Source organism: Abramis brama (assembly GCF_963993115.1).
Source record: "Abramis brama genome assembly, chromosome: 13".
In the NCBI taxonomy this organism is placed as follows: domain Eukaryota; kingdom Metazoa; phylum Chordata; class Actinopteri; order Cypriniformes; family Leuciscidae; genus Abramis; species Abramis brama.
Genome location: NC_139975.1, coordinates 22,570,539 through 22,587,807, shown reverse-complemented (window position 1 = coordinate 22,587,807; position 17,269 = coordinate 22,570,539). Strand labels below are relative to the sequence as shown.

At 39.5% G+C, this 17,269-nt stretch overlaps 1 protein-coding gene and 1 long non-coding RNA gene across 2 annotated transcripts; both read right to left on the bottom strand.

Moving 5' to 3' along the window:
* Positions 1 to 173: 173 nt before the first annotated feature.
* Positions 174 to 3,975, bottom strand: tmed9 (transmembrane p24 trafficking protein 9). Its single transcript, XM_084133691.1, has 5 exons — positions 3,738 to 3,975; positions 3,116 to 3,216; positions 2,902 to 3,027; positions 1,939 to 2,085; positions 174 to 1,739 (listed from the first exon to the last, which is right to left on the bottom strand). Exons 1-5 carry the CDS (start codon positions 3,955 to 3,957, stop codon positions 1,590 to 1,592), a joined length of 744 nt encoding a protein of 247 aa, XP_083989817.1. The 5' UTR covers positions 3,958 to 3,975; the 3' UTR covers positions 174 to 1,589.
* A 1,390-nt stretch (positions 3,976 to 5,365) lies between these two features.
* Positions 5,366 to 15,274, bottom strand: LOC311095594. Its single transcript, XR_014608868.1, has 3 exons — positions 15,112 to 15,274; positions 6,158 to 6,272; positions 5,366 to 6,079 (listed from the first exon to the last, which is right to left on the bottom strand). It is a non-coding gene; the product is annotated as an uncharacterized lncRNA (long non-coding RNA).
* Positions 15,275 to 17,269: the final 1,995 nt, after the last annotated feature.

Sequence of the window (17,269 nt, the reverse complement as noted above, 5' to 3'; positions counted from 1 at the left end):
ACGTTTACCGAATGGGACGCCTAAATGTAAATGTTTGTAATGTAGGTTACTGTATGAATGTCTGTCAACAAGGTGTATAGCAGTAGTAAAACACTCCACTAGTAAATTAATTCCTCGACACAATCTTACCCAAACAACTGTGAGGTGGACATTAAAACTGAGCCAATACAATGTTGGGGGAGTGGGAAACTTTATTTCTGAGTGCAATTATGGGTTGATTTCTCACCAGCAAAATTTTCCCTCCCCTATCCCCACTTAAAAAGGTAACCCCATTTCCCTGTGGCTGCTTATAAACTAAAATGACCAAAAAAAAAATAAAATAATAATAATAATAATAATAGGAGAGGGCAAAGCAATTCAGTGAGCAATAATCTGTGTAACAAAACACTCAAAAGGCATGCCTTTTTTTTTTTTTTTTAAAGAAAATACAACAACGACACCAGCTATGGTAACTAAAAAAGCAAACACAAATATATATTTTTTTAGATTTTTACAGTGTATTCTGGGCTGATCACTTTGAGGGGCAAATAATCTGTGAAATCTCTACATTAACCTGAGCAAGTGACAACAGGAAAATAAAGATGTGAAATAGAAAAATGACAATAATGTATGTGCAAGATGGCATTACAGATTTCACAGGGAATTGAGGAAATCTCATTCGATTAAAATCTGCCTAAACTTCAGTCAGATTAATAGACAATGGATAATGGGGATTTAGGTATTCATGATAAAATAAAACAACTTTTTGATATCATTTCTTTCAATGTGCCAAGTACTCACAATTAAACATTTCACCTTTTGATAACTACATTTTGCCATTTATTTAGATATATACACTTTAAACACGTACACTTTTATGCAAAATCATTGAGGTCAGTCAAAGTGTAGCTATCAAAAGGGAAGAACGCCTAATACTAACATGACTCTGATCACAATGATGATTAACAAAAATAAAATGGAGGGGGTATAGAAGAGAAAACATGAACCAATTGTATAAAGAATAAAAAAGGAAAACACCAAGAAACATTCACTCCAAGCAAAACTTTAAATATCATCCTAATTACTGCATAACCAAACAGAAGAAATGTACACCTGCCACCAGGATAAACGCAGTTATTTTTGTCTTGTAAATGTTTACGCAAATAATCCAAGGACATTTAGGAAAACATCACATTCACAGCCCAGATAATTTCTTCATCGGCTTTCTGAAACAAAAACTACCGTTAACAACTTAAGGGAATATAAAAAAAATAAAAAATAAAATTGTAGGGCAACCACTATGCGATTTGTGTATTGAATCCAGTAAACTATTGGAGTGCCTATCACCTCCAAACAGTTTAGAACAAACTGTAATGCATTTCTGAACAGAAACTAGATTCACATTACTTGGGGTGCGGCACTGAAACGAGCAATGTAAAACGAATCAATGCAGGATAAACCAGGGGAATTTAGGGTGGGAACTGAACTGAGTGCATGTCGAGTTTTCAGCAGTCTTGACCACACATGAAGCGGGTGATCTTCAAAATTTTGTGTACTCTATCAACAATTAAAAAAAAAAAAAAAAAAAAAAAAAAAATCCAAATACAGTTCTATACTAATTTCTTGGCCTCAAAGAAGCTCTTGAGATGTCTCATTTGCCAAAAGCCAATGGCCACCAGGATCAGCGTCTGGACGATAGACCACCACAGAACCCTCTGATTGGTGCTCTCGCTGGTTTGCCTGAAGCGTTCCTCACGATACTGAAAGTAAAAAAAAGATTCACGTAAGGATCATTCTTGTGCACAGAAAATAAGGCAATGGCAAAAGTGGTGCTTATGCATGTATTGCATGTTTCACTACCATGTTCTATCAGCGTCGGTGGAAGAATGCCTTGAAAACAATTGTTGCGGTGGCTCTGAATTAGCCAGATCTCAGTTGCCAAACCTGTAGGACACTCACCCTCTGATAGTTCTGCTCTTTCTGGATCTGATCCACCTGCTCCATCAGCTGTCGAACTCTCAGCTGCAGCTCCGTGAGCTTGTCTTTGGCAGCGATTTCTGCATAGTTGTTTGTGTGCTCACCAACTTGGATGTCCAAGTGAACACGCTGTATTGAAAATTCAAAAGAAAAAGAAGGCAAAAATAGGTAGATAAATAATAACAGATGGTGCTCTACACTTTATGTAACATATATATACAAATCTATAATTTTTTTTAAAGATATAAATATAAACAATTTATATGTATACACATTATGATTTGACAAAATCTAAAAAACACTTTTTGTAATTAATAGATTAACACATCCTTACTTGCAATAATGTTTTTGTCAATTTATCTGGAAGAAACTTGTAGCAATATACTTTAAATCTGGCATGAAACAGAGGTCACGATAGACTTTTCTTCCACAATGTGACGTCTGAATGAAACGGCTTCCCAAACAAGAAAATTGTAGGGCTTACTTGCAATAATGTTTTTGTCAATTTATCTGGAAGAAACTTGTAGCAATATACTTTAAATCTGGCATGAAACAGAGGTCACGATAGACTTTTCTTCCACAATGTGACGTCTGAATGAAACGGCTTCCCAAACAAGAAAATTGTAGGGCGGGACTTGATTTTGTTCATTGGGAATTGTTTGGATGGCTGTGGTTTGCTCTTGCTGTGATCTCATGTGAATGACAGCAGCGCCAGTAAACACTTCATCAGAGAAGAGATGAGATGTGGTTGCAATAGGGAGGGGGAAGTTGTTCTGATTAAAGATTACGAGGGCACATGAATTTAAAAATAATGATGTGCACAGATAACTCTTTTATAACACTGCAATATTCCATTTAAAAAAAAAGAAAAAGAATTGTCTGTCAATTTTAATTTCATGGCGACTTTAAGAAAACCAGAAGATGTGATGCACAAGATGAACTCACAAGCATCCCACCAGCAAACAGAGCAAATTTGGAGGAATTTGAGTGCAAGCAGATTTGATGCTCTCCAGGTGTGTGGGAGGTGAAAATAAACCTGCCCTCAGATCCGTACTGGCGGGACAGGATCACCTGAAACCCAGAAAAGATAAGCAAATGAGCATGATGAAAACCAAACAAACTGGGCTTTTATTATTCACAAATCTTTCATCAAACAGACCTTCTCATCAGGATCTTTCACTTCCACGAACATCCCAAGTCCTTGAGTTGCAGGCAAATACTCTTCTTTCTGCTTGTCATAGAGCTGCGTTCGGTAGTTACCTGTTGAAAAGAGAATTACACACTTGTAAGGAAAGAGAGCAAAGTCATAAACACAAACTACTTTGTTGAGTACCCAAACAGGTTAGAAGTAACAAACTGACAGAAATACACTAAACACAAGTCGATGAGGAGTTGTACATATTCACTTGATATTGCAATAGCCTATAGAATGTTACTTGGGCATTCATGATATTTCAACATCAGATTCTTATCTCATAATTTACATCGTCGTCTAACTTAGTCAAAGTGGCAGCAGGATGGATCACTATGGTGTTACCTAAGAAATAAGTTACAATGTTTAAAAAAAGCGTATAAGCTAATGTCGCTTACCCAAACCAGTAAGCCGGTAGATGTCTACTTATATGTTCATTCGTATAAATGATCTTTTGTAACTTATATTTTGTTAATTTGTTAAGTCAAGCTGGTTGCCAACGAATGAACTCTGACAAACCTGCTAGTTAGCACAAGGCTAAGCATTAACGTGCACTGCAAACTTGGCTTATTCTGCTTCACTTACTTACCTATTATCATGGTTTCGTCTGGTATTTCTTCTATGAAACATTTCTTTTCAGTCTCGCCGATATGAAAGTACAACGCAGACACAAAACTGTTGTAAATATTTAACAACAACACCAAATAAAGTGTAAACTGCATTCTGATTGCCACCATCTTGACACTACCGGTGATGAGTGCACTGCGCCTGCGCACTGTGCGCAGAGACTCCAATGCCACGTAACCCATCGTCGGCCATCGTCCAATCACAAGCGGAAACTGCAATCCCGAGATTCTTCATGGTCATTGTAGTTTATTGGTTGAGCTTTTGATTCAACTCAGTGAACCGAATCTTTTGAATCTTTCAAAAGGATTTGTTTAGTTCAATGACCAGCAGGTGGCATGGGGGAAAAAAAGTTGGTTTAATTATCTAATTTTGTGTCTCTGGAAAAGTGATCTTTATGACACTGAATGATGTTGAATATGAAAGTTTTTCTGTCTGTTTGTTAATGAGGGATTTGTGGAGTAAATATTATAGTTTTATTTTGAAGTAAAAAGATAAAATTACTATATCAGCTTCATAAACTACAGAAATTACTTTTTCATATTCACTTTTAGATGATATGTGAGGATTAGGAGGGGTGTTTTATTCAGTCTTCATACAACGTGTTAGTCAGGGGTGCGTTTCCCAAAACCATAGTTGCTAACTTAGTTAGCAACTTTGTTGGTTGCAATGCAATTTCCCATTGCCAACCAACTAAGTTGCTAACAGGTTAGCAACTATGGTTTTGGGAAACGCACCCCAGGATGGTTGTTACTTTGTAAGATTAGGGAGAGGCTCTAGGCTATACCTCTCATAAGTTATTGTAGAGAGTTATGAGTCATAACTCTCTACAATACATCCCTGTTTTTTTGGTTCCAGGTTATTTTTAACCATATAAAAATAGGTTAAAAATAGGGGGGTGAGAGGGGAAGGGGGCGCCACTGGCAAAACCAGCAATGTAAGTTTGAGAGGTGGCGCCCCGACAAATCTCGCGAGAATCACGACTGGTTTTACGGCACAACGTCACATCAACAACATATGAAGCAGCCTCTATGGAAGACACTAGCACGCATTTCAGACGTGAATCATGGCAGAGTCGACGAAGAAAACGAAGAAAGCACGGTCGGAAGAGTGCAGAGACGGCTCTGCGTGAGTGGTATTTACGACAGTAACGTTAAATACAAGTACTCCACAGCGACTCTAGGGGTCGCTGTTTGAGAAAAACGGAAACTGCATAGTGTGCCTTTAACGCCACTAGATTGCTCCAATGTTTTTGAGGTCACAACAAGGTTGTAGTTAAACTAAGATTCACAGAATTAAATCCTCATATTTGCACTAAATCAACACTTAAAACTGTTTTGTCAGATGTGTCAGAGCTTCATTCAAGGGATTCAACTGTTGACACAGCGACAAAACGATACAAATTTGAATCGATCCGGAGTTGTAGCCTACTAAATCATTGTTAGTGACATTTTTATTATACTAAAATATTTGTCAGGACAATTAATCATTTAATTCCTGGAATTCATTTTGAGTGGTTTAAGATGAATATATAGTACAACACATGGCTAAACTAATACAAAAAGAAAAAGGAAAACATATTTTTAACAAGTCAACTGTTATAGCTGCTTTATTTTCTCACCAAAAGCATCATTTTACAGTCACTGCCCATTTGCTCTCCAACAGAAAACTTTTGGGAACTTCTTTCAGAAACTGTTGTAAATCAGTGCATTGCAATCACTTCTTTCATATGCGCAAATGTAACGGAGGCCAGCTAGTAGTTGCTGTGCGAGTAAACCTCACTCCTCTGATCTCAATAGGCGCTCTAGCGACAGATGCTAGAGGCTGCAGTCTTTAGCCTCCTTGTTAGAGCGCCTGACTCTCATGCCGGAGACCCGCACGGAGCGGGGTGTGAAGGACCCGGTGAGAGGGGTTACACAAAAATAGCAAAAAGGACATAAGAAACAAAAACTCATATGGCTGAATTCTTTTTAATCTGCAGAATTTTTTTTTTCAATATTGGTTAAAAAACAAGGCTGAAACAATAGACCTTCCAGCCAGTGAGGGGTGAGCTCCGAAAATTTCCCGTTGGATCATCAATATTGTCTGTTTTGTGGGAGAAGACATGTAAACATGACAAGCAATTGAATGAAACATCTTTCTGCCAACAATCTGAATATGTCTGCAACTACACATCAACTGTGCTATCTTTCGGCGACTTGAGGAGACTGACGCAAGGCTCGATCTTCGTCCAGTCCTGGTTGTCCTCCTCAGGAGTATGTTCTACCATCAGCTGGTACATCTTCATAGAGATGATGTCATGGTTATCTGCACAGAAGAAACAGTGCCAGTGAGGTCTGGCAAAAGGCATCAGGACTACTGTGGAGATTTAGAACTAACACTTACCAGAGAGATCTCCTGTGGCCGCAGAAGACCCAAAATAGTATCCTGTGGGGAGGCGGACGCCCCCAATATCAATACATTCTCTCCAATCGTTCCCGTCATCCACATCTACCATAATCTATGAAAACAATATACAGTAGCTGTGAAAAACCTCTATACATATTCAATATAATAAAGGACTTATTATAATGAACTCAAAACATATTCATTACATGGCATTACGGATTTAACAGGGAATTGAGGAAATCTCATTCGATTAAAATATGTCAAATCTTTAGTCAGATTAATACAGTGGGGATTTAGGTATTCATGATTAAATAAAACAATAACTTTTGATATAATTTTTTTCAAAGTGCCAAGTACTCACAATTAAACATTTCACCTTTTGATAACTACATTTTGCCATTTATTTAGATATATACACTTTAAACACGTACACTTTTATGCAAAATCCTTGAGGTCAGTCAAAGTGTAGCTATCAAAAGGGAAGAACGCCTAATACTAACATGATCCTGATCACAATGATGATTAGCAAAAATAAAGAAAAATCCATATTCGCCTTTCATATTTCACTTCCAAAATATTAAAACTGTTTAAAAATACAACCTATAATATTCAACAGGCAATTTTCGGTCCATTTTATTTCGCTTTGCAAATTCGCTTCCACTAATTCAGTGGTTCAAATTCGACAGAAAATTCAACATTGACATCCAGGAACTGCGGGAAAAGTAGTAGATTACCGAGCATACTCTTCTTCTGCTGTTAGTCTACCTCACCATCAGGTGGTGCAAAAGCGCGTGTTGTAGACGAAGACCAGCAACAGTTAGAGCAAGCCATTCATTCATAAAAACTGTCAATGTCAGTGATTATTATTGTAACGTCACCAGCTGGAGTGCCCATGAGAGCCACCAGAGGGCACTCCACACCAGACTATTGTCACTCTCACAAACTACATTTCCCAGAACTCACTGCCCGGACTCATCATCATTGATTGCATTCACCTGTATCTCATTACCCTGTTAGTCTCAGCCTATTTATACCTTGTACACTCATTCATTACCTGTGAAGTCTTGTTTTAGTGTCACACTGCAATTCTGAGCATTCTCCTGGTTTTGGATTTCTTGCCCTGTTTCCTGGATTACTCTTTTGCCTCTGCCCCCTGCCTAGTTTGTTAGTTTGTTAGTTTGTTAGTTTGTACGGACTGCCTGCCTGTGTTTGACCTTGCCTGTTCTTTGGATTACCCCTTACATAAATCTGCATTTGGATTGGTGTCTTGGAGCAGTTTGTGACAGAAAACTTCACCACACCAAGATCCAGCAGTGATGCCAACCATGGATACAGCAGTACAAATCCTGCATCTCCGTCAGGGGAATCGGCCGATTGAGAGGTATGTCGAAGAGTTTATTGAACTGGCACATCTCACCTCAATGAACACAGAGTGCCTTATGATCTTTTTTCGGGGAGGACTATCTGAACCGCTCAGTTCATTCATGCCCTTGCATGATCCTCACGGGACTTTAGAGCACTATATTGACCTGGCCCTTTTGTTGAGCAGCTCATCATTTACTGTGGGCGGAGTAGAGGAGGAGCTCTATGAACCCACAGTATCCCCTCAGCCAGAGCTTCGCGTCACGTCTGCCGAGCCAGAGACGCTTCACGTCATGTCTGCCGAGCCAGAGAAGCGTCACGTCTGCCGATCCAGAGATGTGTCACGTCTGCCGAGCCAGTGTCTCCGGACAAGAGGGCCGCCGCCGAGCCAGTGTCTCCGGACAAGATGGCCACCGCCGAGCCAGTGTCTCCGGACAAGATGGCCACCGCCGAGCCAGTGTCTCCGGACAAGATGGCCACCGCCGAGCCAGTGTCTCCGAACAAGATGGCCGCCGCCACGTCGCCTGAGCCCTCAGCAGAGATGGCCACCGACACGCCTGAACCTGAATCCTCAGCAGAGATGGCCGCTGACACGCCTGAACCTGAGCCCTCAGCAGAGATGGCCGCTGCCACGGAGTCTGTTCCTGAGCCGGTGTCTGTGCCATGGCCGCCTGAAGGGTCGTCTCCGCCCTGGTCGCCTGCACTGCCTGCTCCGCCCTGGTCGCCTGCACTGCCTGCTCCGCCCTGGCCTCCCGTCTTGCCGCAGTCTCCAGGTCCTCTTCCACTCCACGGGCCTGGCCCTCCATCCTGCCCCTGGGTCCACCTCCGCTCCACCTCCCTCCTGGACTATTTTAGAGCATCTGGAAGCCGCTCCTTTGAGGGGGGGGGCTATGTAACGATCACCAGCTGGAGTGCCCAAGAGAGCCACCAGAGGGCACTCCACACCAGACTATTGTCACTCTCACAAACTACATTTCCCAGAACTCACTGTCCGGACTCATCATCATTGATTGCATTCACCTGTATCTCATTACCCTGTTAGTCTCAGACTATTTATTCCTTGTACACTCATTCATTCCCTGCGAAGTCTTGTTTTAGTGTCACACTGCAATTCCGAGCATTCTCCTGGTTTCCTTGTCGCTTGGTTTTGGATTTCTTGCCCTGTTCCCTGGATTACTCTTTTGCCTCTGCCCCCTGCCTGTCTTGTTTGTACGGACTGCCTGCCTGTGTTTGACCTTGCCTGTTCTTTGGATTACCCCTTAAATAAATCTGCATTTTGATTCTCCACCTTCATGTCTTGGAGCAGTTCATGACAATTCTAATGGCTTTTTTGTTAAATTCAGTGTCTTCAGTTTTCCTGTGTAGCCTACAAGCATCTTTCTCTACCGTGAACGAGATTATAATGTTATTCCCCCGATGCGGATGTACAGATCCAATGTTACATTTGAGGTTGACATATATTTATCTTGGTGGTTTAGTTGCCTTAACTTTATATTGCGGCGATACTCGTACCTCAATACTTCAGGATTCCCCTGCTATACATATAAAACACTTAATGTAGCTTAATGGACTAATACAGTGATATAAAAGACCAAACTCGCAGGCAAGCAGATGGACTCAGAATATGAACGTAACGTGCAAAGTTTAATGCTGAGCATTTCCCAGTGATATACTGGCACAAAGTTGGCTTGACATTGGACATTCACACATTTAGGGACGTCTCTAAAGTTACATATGAGATTGGTATACACGTTTCTAACTTCAATGGCATTTGAATAGAATGACTTGGTCATAAAACCAACTGTAAATTGTTCATGTAGGTGTCAGGCATAATGCGCACCCTTTAGATTTTTTATATTTATTCAAATAAACTGAAGTTTGCTATTGAAGTTAGAAATGTGTACATGCCAAAGTTGTATGCAACTTTAGAGATGGTCCCTAAATGTGCGACTGTCAAGGCAATTTTACATTTAGACAGTACATTACACGTTTACAGACAGGATCCATCTTGGAAAACAGTCTCAACTAATCGAGTCACGAACGCCGTGCTACGTTAGATTTCACAAACGTAATTCCTATCAACAAGCTCACTTAGCACGGCGTTCGTGACTTGATTAGTTGAGACTGTTTTCCAAGATGGATCCTGTCTGTAAACGCGTAATGTACTGTCTTTATAAAGTATCTTCTTATTAAACTGTCTGTACACTTAAGTTCTCAATGCTTCGGTTTGCATGTAGGGACCCTCATTATGCTACCGTGTTAGTGTGAGGCTATTTTGAGCCTTGTTAGTGGTATTAACTAGCGATTTACTTTTAGTTACTCTGTGCCCCATATACTAGCGTTATAAGCCAAACTGTTTTTAGAGATAAAACTCTTTACATTCGATTTTCATGAAAACGCATCCCAGGGAAAGATCGACTCGGTAACCATGTGTTAATTACCCCTAGGTTCATTTTTCACCGGAGTTGTCCTTTAAACTAACAATAGGACTACAATATGCAAGTGCTATGACCCTTCCCAGTTTAATCTAATGCAGTACATGTACATGCATATATATATATTAGGGCTGTCAATCGATTAAAATTTTTAATCAATTAATCACATGATTGTCGTGAGTTAACTCGTGATTAATCGCATTTAATTGCACATTTTTTTATTTGTTCTAAATATACCTTAAATTAATACTTTTCAAGTTTGTAATACTCTAATCAACGTGGGCATGGATAAATATAGATGCTTTATGCAAATGTATGTTTATTATTGAAACCATAGTCAATATAGAGCATGAAGACAAGACATGTTTTAAAGGTCATAGATGTTTTTTCAAAGAACTTGTTCATGTCTATTAGACACATGTAGAAAGAACAAAGAAATACCATGTTCCCATTACTTCTCTTTCTTTGCACTGAGCAATTTACTAACAAAAAAATGTTTAGATTTTTGCATGACAGGGCAGCTCTTCTGAAAATGCTAAATGTACATTTATTATTTATTATTACATTATAGTTTGTCTCTCTCTGTGCCCATTTTGATGAAGCTAAATTCTCAATAAAACTGTTTTCATTGGTATATTTTACTGTTTCTATTGTCAAACAACGCAATGAATTTGAAATGGTGACTGAAACGCGACCCAATAAACATAACCAGCTCTCCCTTCCAAGACGTTTAACTGCACAAAAATTCTGATAATCGAGCCGTCGTCTGGTGAAATCAAATACACATAAGCTAAAGACAATATCCGTGTATATTTGTAAAATTAGAGAAGCAACATAATATCTGTTTAACTGAATTAAAGCGCTGCTCCTCCGCGCGAGACGCAGAGAGAGAGAGAGAGAGAGAGAGAGAGAGAGGCGCGCGTGCTGAGAGAGCCGGTAGATTCTCAGAAACTAAATAAGGTTTGGGCGCTTTGTTGAAGAAAAAAAATCGCTAAAGGGGTCTGCAATGTCGCTAAGTTGCCAACACGGTGTATCTCCATTTCTCCAACTAGGGTTGGGCCACGGGTCAAACAGAAAATATGCGCTGCGTTAATCGCCCGTTAAAAAAATTAGTGCCGTTAATATGATTTTAGCGCGTGATTAACGCGCTAACTTTTGACAGCCCTAATATATATATATATATATATATATGAGAAGAGAAAGTGTTAGTATTAATTGATCAAGTGTTGATTTTATGCCTGTATATCACTGGGAAACGCTGAGCATGAAACTTTGCGCTTTAGGTTCATATTCTGAGTCCATGCTTGCCTGTAGCCTATATAGTAGGCCTACAGCCTACATCTCCAATAAGGTGCGAGTTTGGACTTTTATATCACTGTATTAGTCCATTAAGCTACATTAAGCGCTTTGTCCTGACGGAAGGGAAATCCTTGAGTATGATGTATTGAGGGAAACGATTATAATTCCGTTCATGGTAGAGAAAGCTGATAACGTAGGCTACACAGGGAAAGGAACAATGAAGTTATTGAATGAAACAAACACAGCTTTTGTGTCTTAATCATCTTTTCCGCATATATACTGACCCAGATAATCATCACAAAAATGAATGCTCTAACTGTTGCTGGTCTTCGTCTACACAGGGGGGCAGCGTTTCATATTATTTTGAAGGTACCCCCGGGAGCCGCCATTGGCTAACAAGCCTTCACCTGCTGTTAGCATCCCATTGACTCCCATTCATTTTGGCGTCACTTTGACAGCGAATAACTTTACATCTGAGGCGTTTAAAGACTCCATTTGTCCATGGTTTATTTCTAAAGAAACACGACAATGTATAAAAGGCTCCATTACCTTGTATCTTACGTTATGGCCCCGTAGAAGCAGTTTTTGTAAAAGTAGGCTAACGATTGCGTCATAACCACGCGACTCTCTGGAAATTACCGTAGAGACAGGAAGAGAAGCTCGCAGTCAATCGGGGGGACGTGGAGGCATAAAGTCCGATAAAGTCAAGGGAGAAGCCCATAGAGAGTCATGACGTTGCTCCTGCTCCTAGCTCATGGACAGATCCTACTCACGCTTTCCGTCTCTGCAAGATTAGGAAGGGAATGGTTCAGATTTCGTTTGGCACAGCTACTAGAAAACTTACAACTGTCAGGCAGGCTGCTCACGTCACATCCACGTCGTCAAGCTCAGTTTGAGTCTGCGCAGTATGCTCGGCAATCAGGAAATGAGGGCTTCTAATGTGCTTCACTTCTCTCCGTTGAAACCTATGGGGTCGCTGTGTCCAGTTTATATTCACCTTATTTTCGAACGCGGAAGTAAACATGGGTCCAGTATCCGGTTTTTGTGCGGCACTTCCGTTTCCTCGCTTCCCTGGGCTAACTAACGATATCAATCGCAAAGGATTAAATGCAGAATTGACAGAAAAATGTTACACATAACGTAACAGATGAATACAACAAAGATCTAAAGCCCCGCCTCACCCAGTTCGGGTACCGGACCTGGTTGAAAACACTCATGCATCTAGCTGGCAGAGTGCCAACTTCGCCGGCGCCTTCAGCACCGCCCTAAACACGGCCGAGCCAGCGCTGGACTAATATATCTATGGAGGTATTTTTGTCATGTCGAATGTATTAATAATGCCATCAGAATGCAACCAAAGCACAGGACAGCAATAAGTAGATGTCTATAAATAATTGTAAATCATACAAAATAAACGCCATGATGACTAGATTTTATACAGAGGTTACTATGATTTTGTTTCTCCTTAGAGTTTTTTATTGAGACTTCATAGCCCAGCCACTTTTCTGGTATCGGGTGGTCTTCTGTAGGTCTTGTGTTCACGAAATGAAAAGAACAAACATACGGTCGTTTCGGTGGTTTCTTCAAATGTAAAGCTTTTAACCACAGGCGAAGGGTAAAGTAGGTTTTATGTTGGACATTCGTTAGACATTCGCCAAGCAAATTAAGGGACTGTCTTAAAACTGCACACACACACAAATAAGCATTCCAAGGTGCGAAACCACGCAAAGCATACTAATAAAATGTAAATATGTGAATTAAGTGGACAACCTATTTTGCGTTAATACTGCCGACGTTGTCTTTGCTGCTATATATTTATGTTTAACATAGGCCTTCCACAACTCTCTCCCCATATGTCGAATATATCACCAAAGAGGCTTATCATATGTCACCAAGCAGCAGCAGCGCCGCGTCAGACACGTTTGGTGTGCAGAGATATAGAAAACGCCACGCAACAGAAACGCCAAGTAAATCTTTCTTTTGTACCAGTTATTATGACAACCTCTAACTGCACAAACAATCCCGGTCTTCCTTGAAGCCATAACGATGAGTTAGTTGTTATGAATACTTGTTTGATTAACCGCTACGGTGAGCTCGCCAGTAACCGGAAGTGCCTGACCGGAAGTCTCGCACAAAATACCGTCAACTGGCTGCGTCCGTATTTCCGTTAAAAATAAGGTGAATACTGTCTATGCGTCTACAACGCACGCTTTTGCACCACCTGATGGTGAGGTAGACTAACAGCAGAAGAAGAGTATGCTCGGTAATTTACTACTTTTCCTGCAGTTCCTGGATGTCAATGTTGAATTTTCTGTCGAATTTGAACCACTGAATTTGTGGAAGCGAATTTGCAAAGCGAAATAAAATGGACCGAAAATTGCCTGTTGAATATTATAGGTTGTATTTTTAAACAGTTTGAATATTTTGGAAGTGAAATATGAAAGGCAAATATGGATTATTTAATTTTTAATAATGAAAATGTGTTTGAAATGTTTTGAATTGAAATATTCACAGCTTAAATATTCAACCATGTTGAATTTCAGCCCATAAAAATGCAAGCCTTAAAAATACAATGCATTAATATGCAAGCATGGTTATTGCAATGCCTTTTTTTTTTCAAGTACTGCAATTCAACTGGCTTTTTTTGTTTCAAAAACATTTGGCATTATTTTACTTCCATAGTAAACTATTGGAGTGCCTATCACCTCCAAGCAGTTTAGAACAAACTGTAATGCATTTCTGAACAGAAACTAGATTCACATTACTTGGGGTGCGGCACTGAAACGAGCAATGTAAAACGAATCAATGCAGGATAAACCAGGGGAATTTAGGGTGGGAACTGAACTGAGTGCATGTCGAGTTTTCAGCAGTCTTGACCACACATGAAGCGGGTGATCTTCAAAATGTTGTGTACTCTATCAACAATAAAAATAAATAAAAAAATACTAATACTAATACTAATTTCTTGGCCTCAAAGAAGCTTGAGATATCTGTAAGAAATTGTAGCAACAGCTGGCCCAAAAGAAGGAATTGTTGTTTCTTTTATGCTGGTTTTTGTCAGGGAACCCCCTCGTTTAAAAATATCTAGAGGGAAATTGTTAAGGACAGAAGAGAATTTGGTTTATTCAGTATTAGCAGGAGGAGTTGTCTAGCCTATTCCGTACAATTTTGTTTAAGATTCTAACGGAACTGAATCAGCCCGAAGCATTGTGGTGGCAGAGTTGTATTGGAATTGTTGTTTCTAAAGTAATTGAAACAAAGTGCTTAAGTGTAAAGTTTCTAAAGTAACTGAAACTTGGTGTTGGTCTGTTATAATTCTGTTAAGATTCTAAAGTAATTGAATCAACCCAAAGTAGTGTGGTGGCAGAGTTATATTAGATTGGTTGTTTCTAAAGTAACTGAAACAAATGTGTACGTTTCGAAAACGATTGTGAAGAGGAAATTCTAAAGTAACTGAATAGACCCGACGCAGTGTGGTCACAGAATTATTTCACAATTGTGTGTTTTAGTGTAGACTAGTGAGTCTGACACATTGTGACTCTGTGAAGTTTAAAACAAGAACCCGAAGCAGTGTGGTTTTGCCCGATGTACTGTGGCAGTGTTTTAAATTTGATATATTGTTTAAGCCCGAAGTACTGTGGCTAAGTAAGTTGTTTTAAGAAAATAACATAAAACTTGATGTAGTGTGGTTTTGTCCGACAGATATCCAGAGATATCCATTCGTATGTTTTGCAACTTTTTTTGTTAATTAAAGTCAAGCTGGTTGACCGAATGAACTCTACCTGACAAACCTGCTAGTTAGCACAAGGCTAAGGTGCACTGCCAACTTGGCTAATTCTGCTTTTTTTTACTTACCTATTATCATGGTTTCGTCTGGTATTTCTGAAACATTTCTTTTCAGTCTCGCCGATATGAAAGTACAACGCAGACACAAAACTGTTGTAAATATTTAACAATAACACCAAATAAAGTGTAAACTGCATTCTGATCTTAACACTACCGGTAGGCTACAGGTTATTTTTAACCATATAGAAAGACGATACTTATGTTATCTATCTATACATTCTATCTAATTTGCATATTAATGTGTTCTTGGGCAACATTTAATGAAAATGAAGTGTAATATAAGTGTATATATAATTTTGTTACTGCAAAGATGTGCCCAATGATTATTGGATCTGGGCCCGGTTTCCCGATAACGCTCACTCTTAGCGCGCTAAGAAAGCTCGAAAGATATATCTTACCAAAGTTGTTTATGTTCCTAAGTGTGTTCCCCGAACCATACCTTAGGAAGCTGCTTAAGATATACCTTCTTACGTGCGACGTTACCGGGTGCTGTCCTGATGGTGCTGAATTGGTTGATATCGATGGCTCGAGAATCAATTATTCTCTCGTGCAGGGGCTGTTTATGTGAGAAAGCGGTGATCTTTATAAATGAAGCACTTCAGAAATAGTTGAAATTGCAATTTATTATGATTATTGGATATTATAAAAAATAATCCAAACTATAATAGCCTATAATAGCCTAGCCTACATATTTTAAAATTGTAACATATATTGCTGCCACAATAACCTTTTCAAAAATTTACGTGCTTTCTTCTCTTTCCCATTTTTTGTTCGCTGAGGTGGAGCTGCGATGAAATATTGTTCTTGTAAATACTTTCCAGCATTTCAGTAATAAAAGTTTACATCTTGCGTATGGTGCTCGGCAGTGATCAAAAAGGATTTAAACCGTGAATTTTGAATCTCTTGTAAACTCAGAGATGTGGATTCAGACGGCAATTAAATTACCACACGACCTGTTTGTCAAAAAACAGAAGGTACTAATTTGGCCAGGGATTTTTACGCGGGTTGGGTGAGAAAAAACACTGATATCAGACCTGCCAACCTGTACGCATTTTGCGTAGCGGATACACATTTTGACTTCAAAGTACGCTGGTACGATTTGTTACTCTAAACTACGCAAAAACCTGGTGACGCCTCTGCACGCGCAGTCCTCAAATCAAGCAACAGCAAAAGAAGAAGAGTTCGGCCAATCATAGCGCTGGATTCATTCCCCAAATAGCATGCGGGGATGATTGACAGATACGTAAGACCTATCATTAAAAAGAGACTGAAAATCGACACCAATAAAGAATCCCGCTCGATCCGCCTTCCACTCCCGCGGCCGCCGTCTGACTGATTTCATAAACGAGGACAGTACAGTCGTCAATGTACATCTGACTCCTGAAGGTAAACGGGCTGGCCTGGGCTCGATATGGAAAGTTGAAATATTGTACTGAGTAAACCTAATCGATGATCACACGGATTGCATGGATTATTTTAAAATACTCCGTTCTTCATGGTCACTCAGAAAAGAGGAAGCCATCATTCAGCCATGCAAATAATAAAATGCTCAAGAAATGCTGAACAATAAATCTTAATAAACTTGAAATCGCTATGGCTTAGTGATTATGAAAGTGATGTGATTTGTGGATTAAGTGCGAGTCTGGAGAAACAAGCGTTTATTAATTAATTCTCAGTGCTAAGAAACGTAGCCTTCATGTGTTACGTTATTGTGTTAATAATAAAAGTACCTAATTATGTTACATATTTATTTTGTATGAAAACTAGCGCGTTAGTTATGGATTAAAAAGTACGCTACCGTTGTATCAGTGCTGCGCGAGCTCTCTCACAAACACGGAGGCGCGCACAAAGAGAGAGAAGGTAATTGTAAAATTAAATTTGACGGGCTAAGTTTAAATTTTGTTCTTGCTTGTTTTTGTTTTTTTTCTGTCAAAATGCCAGAAAGCATTTTGTATTATCCATTATTTATTTTTTAAATTCGTTAAATGACGAACGTTTTACTGTTAACAGCCCTTATATGTCGGATTCGTCTAACTTACCGGTATACTTGATATTCTTTTTAGAATAAGTGATTCGTTATGCTATTATTGGACACCTGTCTAATCATTGTCAACTGTTTTCTATAAATATGTTTGTATTGGCTAACATTCAGCTAATGCGTTTCCTG

Coding starts and splice junctions, on each gene's coding strand:
- tmed9 (XM_084133691.1), bottom strand. CDS start 3,957: ATGGGTTACGTGGCATTGGAGTCTCTGCGCACAGTGCGCAGGCGCAGT. Junction 3,217..3,737: donor AGACGAAACCATGATAATAG/GTAAGTAAGTGA, acceptor TCTTTTCAACAG/GTAACTACCGAACGCAGCTC. Junction 1,740..1,938: donor AAGAGCAGAACTATCAGAGG/GTGAGTGTCCTA, acceptor TTTTACTTTCAG/TATCGTGAGGAACGCTTCAG.